Genomic DNA, 9,808 nt, shown 5'->3' with positions numbered 1-9,808 from the left:
AGGCAGTGTTGTGTACATGTTGTGCATGTAGCATTGTGTACATGTGGTGTCTAGTACATGTCTTGCATGTGTTACTATGTACATGTGGTATCATGTACATGTTGTACAAGTGGTGCACTGTACATGTGGCATTTTGTACACGTTGTTCAAGTGGCGTTGTGTACATGTGATGTTGTGCACATGTTGTGCAAGTGGCACAGTGTATAGGTGGTATTGTGTACATGTTTAACATATGGTACTGGTGCAAGTGTGGTATTGTGTGCATGTCATACATGTTGTTTTGAGGGCATGTGGTACTAGATAGGTGTATTGTTTAGGTACATGTATTGTGTGGTGTTGCACATCGGGTATAGATGTATTGTGTTGTGTTGTACGCTAGGTGTAGGTGTATATATTATGTTATGCACTGGATGTAGGCGTATATACTGTATTGTATACAATGGGTGTAGGTGTATGTGTTGTATGTCAGGTGTAGGTGCATGGAGTGCATGGAGTTGTATGGCGTGTGTGGTTGTATGTGTGTGATGCACACTATGTATATGTGCACCTGGTTGAGGAGAAGGCACTGGATGTTTGTCGGGTGTGACAATTGATCCGGTGTGCGTATGAAATAAGAACAAAGGGAGAAGTAAGGATCGATTAAAAGATAAGTATCAGTATAATATTTTAGTTTTATTATGCATGTGAATTATGATTCTAGTTTATGATGGTTACATATGATTTATGATTTTGATCTCTAATGGTTATGTTTTGAGCTAACCTGATGTGATATTTTTATACATGTTGATTTGGTCAAATATGCTAGTTTGACTTGTGATAGGAAGCAAACACGATTGCAAATGTACCTTATTGACGAGCTACCAATGAGGAATGATGTGAATTTATTTCAATTTATTTTAAATCTAATGGAAGTTATGTGCTTGGTACATGAATGCATGAAATGCCCGATTGGGTGATTGAAATCGATTGCAAGAATTAGAAGCAGTAGTGAAATAAATTGGGACATGAAAAAGTACGCCGATAGAGCACTTCAAGAACAAGGTCGTTGTGGGACACTAGTACCCAATAGTGTCCATTGATTACCATGAGCATGTTATGACCGGCATGATGGTTTTGAGGTAGGGATATTCCTTGGTTTTTGCATCTTCCGATGCAAGGAAGATTTTCCAAGGGATGGACTGCCCGAGATGGGGGTTCCAGCAAAATTTGGAAGGTAAGTGACTACAAGAAAGGGGTTTACCGGATTGCCTGAGGGACTGTGTAGCAGAGAAGGGAAGACAGGGATGGATTTTTTTTTGTCATTAGCATTGCCAGATGGAATCAGATGTGCATTGGGAGTGTGTGCTGGAACAATGAGCTAGTAATTGTTCATTGAGAGGAAAAGTGGCACAAGATTATAGCATTGGACATTGGATGCCTATTTGACTTTGCAGTGGATTCTGGACTTTCTGGGAAGGAGGTGAATCTTAGTATTACTTTGAGGGTGGAGGCGTGAGCCTTTGGATCCTCATTAGCATTGCCAGATGGAATCAGATGTGCATTGGGAGTGCGTGCTGGAACAATGAGCTAGTAATTGTTCATTGAGAGGACAAGTGGCACAAGATTATAGCATTGGACATTGGATGCCTATTTGACTTTGCAGTGGATTCTGGACTTTCTGGAAAGGAGGTGAATCCTAGTATTACTTTGAGGGTGGAGGTGTGAGCCTTTGGATCCCCTTGTTGATTGATATGGGCATCACATCCTTTTATTTGTTGGTTGAACAAATGTGCATATATGTATATGTGTGTATTATTGTAAATATTGTATCTAGCTGGATTTATAAAGCTCCATAGACATTATGGTTATTTTTTAATTGAAGCAAATGTGTATGTGTATATGTGGTTATTGTAAATACTGTAATGAGTTTTGTTATAAAGCTCCAGTAAACGGTATGTTTGTCATGTTTCAGTAGTAGTCATTGTAAATACTACAACGAGTTGTGTTATAAAGATCCATGGGCAGTATGTTTTGTTTTCAACAGCCTTGTTGGTTATAGGTGTCACTGAATACCAAGGACGGTGTTCCCCCAAGGGGGATGGTTTTGTAACAGCCCTGGTGAAAATTCCATGTAAAAATACGTATAAGGCCATTGTCGATGGGACACCTATTCCAAGCTTAATGGTGGGGGAACATCCTAATGGGTGTTGATTCGGTTTATTATGGTTAAGGAAATTGGCAAAAGAAATGGCTAAGGCTTTGGAAAGGCATGAGGCATTTATTGGCATTTTATTTATGAAAATAATGGAAATTAGGAGAAAATGAAGGTGAAAGGTCATAGGTTGCATGTGAAGAGGAAAATGAAGGAAAATGAAGAAAATAGAGGCCTCGTTAATAAAAAGGCTTCTGAGGATCAGTTAGTAAGCTTTGACAGGTTTTGGTGGAGTTCTTTTCTATTATCTCTCTCTCTCATACTCTTGGAGAGTTAGAGTTTTCTTGGAGCACTCTTGGTGGGTGTGACATACTTGGATTCTTGGAGAAATAAGGCAAAGGAAGAGCAGGAAAGCACAAGAGGGAATCGAGATCAGCAGTTACATCAGATTTGCGTGCAAGTACCGAATTGCATGTATGATTTCTTCACTAGTTTTGGCATGCATGCCACATGCATGTGGTTTCTTGTTTCTGATCTGTCATTGGCATGGAGGATGGTCGGGAATGACAGTGGATTGCCTAGCCTTGCCATTTCTTGGATAGCCATGGTGATTGTGGGTTTATTTTCATTATTTTGTTTTAGTTGGTTCTCATGTTTCCTTACTTTGGGTTGAGTTATTAGTTCATAGAAGCCCTGATTGGACAAACGCTTTGAAAGCCCTGTAACAGCTTGGGCTAAGTTACTAGTCTTGGAAGCCTTGGTTGGACAAACGCTCTGGAAGTCCTTGACGGGTTGAGTTACTAATCCTGGAAGCCTTGGTTGGACAGATGCTCTAGAAACCATGTATAATATTTGGGTTGAGTTACTAGTCTTGGAAGCTTTGGTTGGAACGAACACTTTGGAAGCTCTAGAGGGCTTGGGTGGAGACCAATTTGATGATGGTTTTGGTCATGTCCGACTAGGTGGTGGAATCATTGTTTGATGGGTTGAGGTGGATGGCCTTTCGAAGCCTTGGATGAGTTTTTATTGGTGTGTTCTATGAGATCCCACGTTCTTGCTTGGTATATGGCACGGGAGTTAATGGCTAAAGAGAGATTTGGCTCAATCATTGTACGATCAGGTGGAACGTGGAAGTCCCATCCTCGGTTTGGTTTTTGCATCATTAATGAAACATTATTTTTCTTGGTATTTCTATGAGTATTATGATGGATTATATGTGGTTTATATGGCTATGATTTCATTGGTATTTCTATCCCTATTATGTTGGTTATCTACATGTTTTATGACAGCATCCATGAGTGGCTCTCATCATGTTATTACTTGTTATTTAATGATCAATGTATCTATGACCTGATGGATGAAATGGTAGCTAATATGTTAAGGAGACAATGCTTCACAATGAATCTCAGATAAGTATGAGACCCCTATGCTCAAATATGTTATTTGCACCTGCAGGTTGTATATTTGCTAATTATTTGACAAAATGCATGTCATGGCTAGTAGGGGTCCAGTCAAGATCTTGAACAAGTATTTTCTTTAGTACTGTCATTCCTCGGAGGGCATGGAAGAAAATCATATTCCTCGTTAATTGTTTGGAAAAAAGTTCGAGACAACAATGCATCTTTCAGAAGTGGGTCATGTTTATAGTCAAAAGTTCCAGGAGGATGAGACGGACCTATTGTTGTTGCGATTGTTGTGATTCGAGCACATGAATTTCAAAAAACTCCCAATATTGGAGGTATAATGATGTATTTTTCCATGTACTTGTCTTTCTTTTTAATGAGATGAATGAAGTGGCCCCTTCACTATTGAAGTAAGGTTTGGAGACATAATCCACACTTAACGAGCTCTATTATTAAATTTTTGTGTGCATAGTTTTTATGGTCTCCTTTATCTTTTTTTTTTTTTAAGTATTTGCACATGGTTTTTACATGCTCTTTCATGTAATTATTCTAGCATCAACCAAAGAAAAGACTTTTGATAATGTTGGTATCAAAGGAATATTGAATCAAGTTAAACTCCAAATTTAACTGGCATCCTCCTAAATTTATCCCTCAGGCCAAGTTTGACAAAAAAATTGATTGGTCATAACTTTTGCATACGAACTTAAATTGAGGCACTGCCTAGACAATTGGAAAGCTTGCGACGAACTCTTCAATATGGACCTAGTTCGTAATTATCATAGTACTTTTATATTTAGGTCATTAGGGATCCGCCTGGAACACCATTGTAATATTTCTTTTCGTTGGTGATAAGACTAGAGAACATAAAGGAAAATGAAAAGTACAAACGCAGTTGCACATGCATATCTATTTTTGGAGTATGTTGCTTCAACATATATGGGTTCCTTGTTATTTTCAAGAGAGAAGATAGGATCATGATGAGGTCTCAATTGATGTTCAAATCTTGCAAGCCTATAGTCCATAATCATCATGAAACAATGCATTTGATGTAGAGACATAATAACATCATTCTTGAGCTCATTATGGCCTACCAAAACTCTGCCTAGGAGGAATTTGATATGCCAATATATATCCATTTATACATGTATCAATTATGTCTACCCCTTATATGGATAGCATCAAGTACCCAATCGACAACCTCAATAAGCACCTTAGTGTCTATGATATTGTGTCTCTCACTAGAGAGTTCTCGCTTAAATTGAGTGATATATTCTTGTATTGATTTGAGGGTTATTTCATTGTAGCACATTGTTGAACTCTTGGCTCGAGTCTGGGCTCTGGAGAAATCTCACTCCTGATAGTAGGAAACATTGCATCTGATCTTGACCCACTACATGGGCATGGTTGTAAGTGAGTGAAATGAGAGAGGGAGAGGTTCCATCCCAAGGCTAGTTGGAGTGGTCGTGATCAAAATGTGCCTTATATTGTTGGTTGAGTCTCCTAAGAATTGAACATGAGTGTGAGTTGGGCCATCTGCAGAGCAATGTCTAAAACCAGGTTCATGGTGATTGTTTAAAACTATAAACTCCAAAAAACCAAACATATCAAAACTTGTGTCCATTGCCCGGCTTTGAAGGGGTCACGTGGCGAGGGCATCATTTCTTTGCCAGCCAAAACAACTTGTTGCATTGAAACCTAACACAATTCAACCTTGAAGTGAAGCCCAAGAAGATTAATGTTCCATGTAGACTAGCGCTTTCCTTGGTCTTGGAAGAGGAAACAACAAGGCTATGTTTGTGTTTCCATCCAAGGCTCATAATTGGCCATAAAGCAGAGTCACAGAAAAATGAAGCAAACTTGGCATGGAACATGACATTGGAGTCTGGTTGCATCCCCTAAAGCATGAGGGAGGACCAAGTAAGGAGAGAAACTGTCGATACCACCCCAAAATAAAGGAGCTTCATCTTAAGATTTATTGAAAAAACCCTCAAGCAACGTGTATAATCCCAATGAGGCAATCATCAATGGTTTGTCATTGAATATGAAGGAATTGAAATGATTGCACTAGGCTAGCCTATGTGTGAGAATGGCATTGCCATCCATTGCTTGCCTTAGTAGATCTCCCAAAATGCATATTTTTCATGGGTGGGTGGCTATAGCATTGAATGCAAAGAAAACACACTAGGGGACGCCCTACAATGTCAATTGTCTTGTTATACATCATTTAGCATTCTCTTGGGGCACATTTTGCGACGTCTCATGCACTGGTGAAACAATGACAACATACTCACCCCTTCCTCCCTTTCACCATCTTAGTCACCCCATCCAAAGAAATAATTAATCATAATTAAATAATTAATAAAAATTACTTAAATAAAAATTATTAAATTAATAAAAATTATTAAATTAATAATAATATTATTATTAAAATTAATTACATACCGTAAAACAAAATGATTGTAACATTAACGCAAAATAAATTTGATTTAACATAACACAATTGTTAATGTAGTGAGACCGTTTTTAACAAAATGAGACTCTATTTCAACACAACACAACTATAACACAACACCAATATGATAAAAAAAAAAATGTAACATAATTATGCAAATAAGATGCTAATAAAACAAAAGAAAGATATAGAAGTTATATACCTCAATGTTATTGTGAGCTTAGAAATAATCTATGTTGATTCAAGTATGATGCCTTTGCAAATCTCGACCTATGAGGAGTGAGGACATTGACATGAGATAACATCTTAATGTTATGTATTGCGATAATTGAGTCGAGAGGTTCATTCTGCAGCCCAGTTTGATGTGTAACCCTGTTTATTTGTAATCAAAGTTGAAATTTTGCTCATGTCTATCAAAATAAAAAAATCTAAAAATACAATTAAAAAATAACTATACAAAACATTTAGATAATGTCTACTCATAAAAAAATTTGCATGTGAAAAAATTGGATCTCTCTCAGCTCATGTTAGATCCATATTTAAAATGGATCTATGTTGGTATTTGACACAAAATTGATACAAAAGAATTGATTGTATATTTAGTGACTAAAATGTATTTTGCACCGTGCATGAAAAGAGAATGTAGCAAAGTGACACATTGACACAAATAACAATGCCCATTTATGCATTATGTTTTTTTTTTTAATATATATATTTGAAAATGATATTAGAAATTGATATTAAAATAATGGATTTATAGAATATTTGTTTTTGGTGAGTTAAAAGTTTGTTTTACTTGGAGATATAGTTTAATATGGCACTAACATAGTTTAGAGGTATCACTCTATAGGTGCAAGGATAGTCATGTTGTTGATTATGGGACTAACATGTCAAGGTGGTTGTCAACTGGCATTTCTACTTTAAAAAGGAAAGATTTCTTGTTAAAAAACAGTTTAATATGTCTTATATAGATAACTAGGTAACTCTAATTAGAGTGATTTTCCTTGAATAATGGTGATGAATTAACTTACATTTGCTAATAGTAGCCATTGATAATTATCCCACTGTTAATTTTGATAACTAAATTATGATAAATTTTCTAATTAAAGAAAAATAAATTTATAAAATACTAATATACAACTTCAAAATAATTAATTAGCAAAACAATAGAATTTAAAATAATAAATTCAATAAAAACAAAAACTCGTATAATAACAAAAACAAAGCATTTTTTTTTCTTCCAAAAACACTCCTAATTTTTAATATATATAACAAAAATAACAGATAAATTTATAAATAGTGTGTATGCATATCTGACTGCTCATCATCTAAAGACATGTCTTCACCATCTGTCTATATTGGGCATATATAAAACATGAGTCCTAGAAAGGACAAATATTGTAGTCAGTACCTATGAAAGCACCGAAAAAGCTCACTAGTTACAAAATATATGCAAAAATGTATTAACCTGCAGCGGAAGTTGCAACTTAAGTCTAATATATACAAAATAAACTAGCAATATTGCATCAAAATAAATAGCCCAAAAAACCACTATCATGGAGGTTGCAGGTCAGATAGCCCACTCACCTGGTTGAGAAATTTGTGGGAACACCGCTGTGATATTCTCTAATATGTCATAGATCTTTGTCATGCAGCAGTGTAATTTTTGAGAGGCCATCAATAATCTGGTTTAGCTCCTGTAAATATCTGGTTTAGCTCCTGTAAATATGATGAGATGGAAAAGAGTAGCTACATTTTTCTATTTTAAAATTTTATTTAAAATGAAGTTTCTGCGTGTTTGAATTTTAATTAACTAATTACTTTGTTTTGTATATTTATTTAGTTTAATAAAAGTTGAAGAATCATTATTATTTAGGAAAAATCAAGTAACTTAAAATAATTAGTAAATAGTTTTTATTGCATGTAGTTTTTAAGATTATTAATTTATTTCTTTAAATCCCACGAAAAATAACTCTTAACTAAATAAAAATAATTTAAACACATATTCCAAATCCGAAAAAAAATAAAACTGTTTTAGAACAAAAAGTAAAACGACATTTTATTTGTTATAAATAATAATTATTAAAAAAAAAGTCAAGCGTATTCTGGAAACCTCGATTCTTGTGGCATATCATCGCTTATCATTCCAGGAAGTCGTTAAATTATCCAAGATTCTATAAATGGACGTTCTGGAAACTTCCACTGTTGCTGGGCGTTTCTGGAGCCATCGTCGTAACCCACCCTCTTTCTGTATCAAGATCCCAGAAGAGTCCGTTCTGGAAACTTCAACTGTTGCTGGGCGTCTCTGGAACCATCATCGCAATCCCTTAAATTTCCCTCTCTCTGCACTTGGTCATCGAATTGGTGATTTCCCTCTGCTTTGTGCTAGTATCTGCGTTCGGTGCTTTGTTTGATTTTCCTTTCGACACTTTAAATTCTGCGGATTTGACCGATTTGTCACTCTACGGTAAGAAAAAGCTCTAAAGAATGGCCTTGACTCCTTTCTTTGGTCGATCGAGGGCTGGAAGCCTGTGGGATCCATGGGACCGCAACCTGTTCGATCCGTGGGTACCTGTTTCTCGAATCTGGGACGTCTTCGACCACGGCAGCGCGTTGGACTCCCCGACCTTTTCCTTCTCTCGGGACGCGCAGGCCATTGCCAACACGAAACTCGACTGGAAGGAAACTCCCGAAGCTCATGTTTTCACGGCGGATTTGCCCGGTAAGTTACCCTTTTATTTGCATTAATTCCTCCGCATAACTATTTGCCGTCTATTAGTTAAATAACCGGCGGTCCCGTTGAATTTATGTGTGCAGGGCTGAAGAAGGAAGAATTGAAGATTGAATTGGTCGACAATGGGAGTCTGAGAATAAGCGGAGAAAGGCACAAAGAAGATGTGCAGGAAACGGACCAGTGGCACCGTGTGGAACGGTCGAGTGGACGATTCATGAGGCAATTCCGGCTGCCGGATAATGTGAATGCGGATGGCATCTCTGCAAAATTGGAGAACGGTGTTTTGACTGTGAATGCCCCGAAGATTAAACCGGCAGTTGTCTCTAATGGCGATGCCAAACCTATTGAGATTTCTGGCAAATGACAAGTAAAAGGGAGCCATTGTAATTCGTGATTTAGGGCTTTCTCAAGTACAGATGCTTGAAAATAATTGCGGTCATTTAGTGTCTTGATTATTGAGTGTACTCTTTGGCTATGGTTAATAGAATATATCTCCTTTTGTTCTCTTTTTCGTCCTACATGATTCTTTCCCAACATTTTTGAAGTAGTTCTCTGTGTCAAACATATTTTTTGGGCTCTTGTGGTGAATCGGAGGAATTGTCTGTGGGAAGTGATTGGAATTTGGATAAAAATTTTCAAAAAATTTTGTAGATGTAGTGTTTAAATTATATTTTTGATGGTCAAAATGAATTCAGCATCAGCACCTTATAAGATGCAGTGTTTGAATTATGTTTTTGATGATAGAAATAAATTCAGCACCATCAAAAACATTTAAAGAATATAAAATTATAAATTTTGACAACTTTTATTTAAATTTACAAAAATCCCTATATTTTTTTTAAAATATGACCAAAATTTCCGAGACTTTTAAAAAAATTAAACCAAAACTTTAAAAACAAAAAAACATACCTTTAACTAAATATTTTAATGTAATATTTAAGAACAATTATTTTCATTCGATATTTAACAGCAAACAAATCGTTCAATGAGTATTTTAATGTAATATCTAAAAACAAACGTGTTTAAATCTAGTATAAAACCAAACAGCCACAGGAATGTTCTAAGATCATGTTCGAAAACTGATTGAT

General features: G+C 36.1%; 1 protein-coding gene across 1 annotated transcript; it reads left to right on the top strand.

Annotated features, from left to right (window-relative positions):
- Positions 1–8,172: 8,172 nt before the first annotated feature.
- Positions 8,173–9,238, top strand: LOC149241965 (17.6 kDa class I heat shock protein-like). The gene is made up of 2 exons (XM_089374096.1): positions 8,173–8,708; positions 8,804–9,238. Exons 1-2 carry the CDS (start codon positions 8,474–8,476, stop codon positions 9,082–9,084), a joined length of 516 nt encoding a protein of 171 aa, XP_089230222.1. The 5' UTR covers positions 8,173–8,473; the 3' UTR covers positions 9,085–9,238.
- Positions 9,239–9,808: the final 570 nt, after the last annotated feature.

The sequence above is a fragment of the Pinus tabuliformis genome, chromosome 8 (assembly GCF_031772625.1).
Source record: "Pinus tabuliformis cultivar Carrire ecotype Pingquan chromosome 8, CPIR1, whole genome shotgun sequence".
Classification (NCBI taxonomy): domain Eukaryota; kingdom Viridiplantae; phylum Streptophyta; class Pinopsida; order Pinales; family Pinaceae; genus Pinus; species Pinus tabuliformis.
Note: the sequence above shows the minus strand (reverse complement) of the source record. Positions and strands in the feature narration are given on the sequence as shown.

What these genes read in the sequence shown, in the direction of transcription:
- LOC149241965 (XM_089374096.1), top strand. Translation starts at nt 8,474, where the DNA reads ATGGCCTTGACTCCTTTCTTTGGTCGATCGAGGGCTGGAAGCCTGTGG. An exon ending in TTTCACGGCGGATTTGCCCG is followed by an intron (nt 8,709 to 8,803) that starts GTAAGTTACCCT and finishes TTATGTGTGCAG; the next exon opens with GGCTGAAGAAGGAAGAATTG.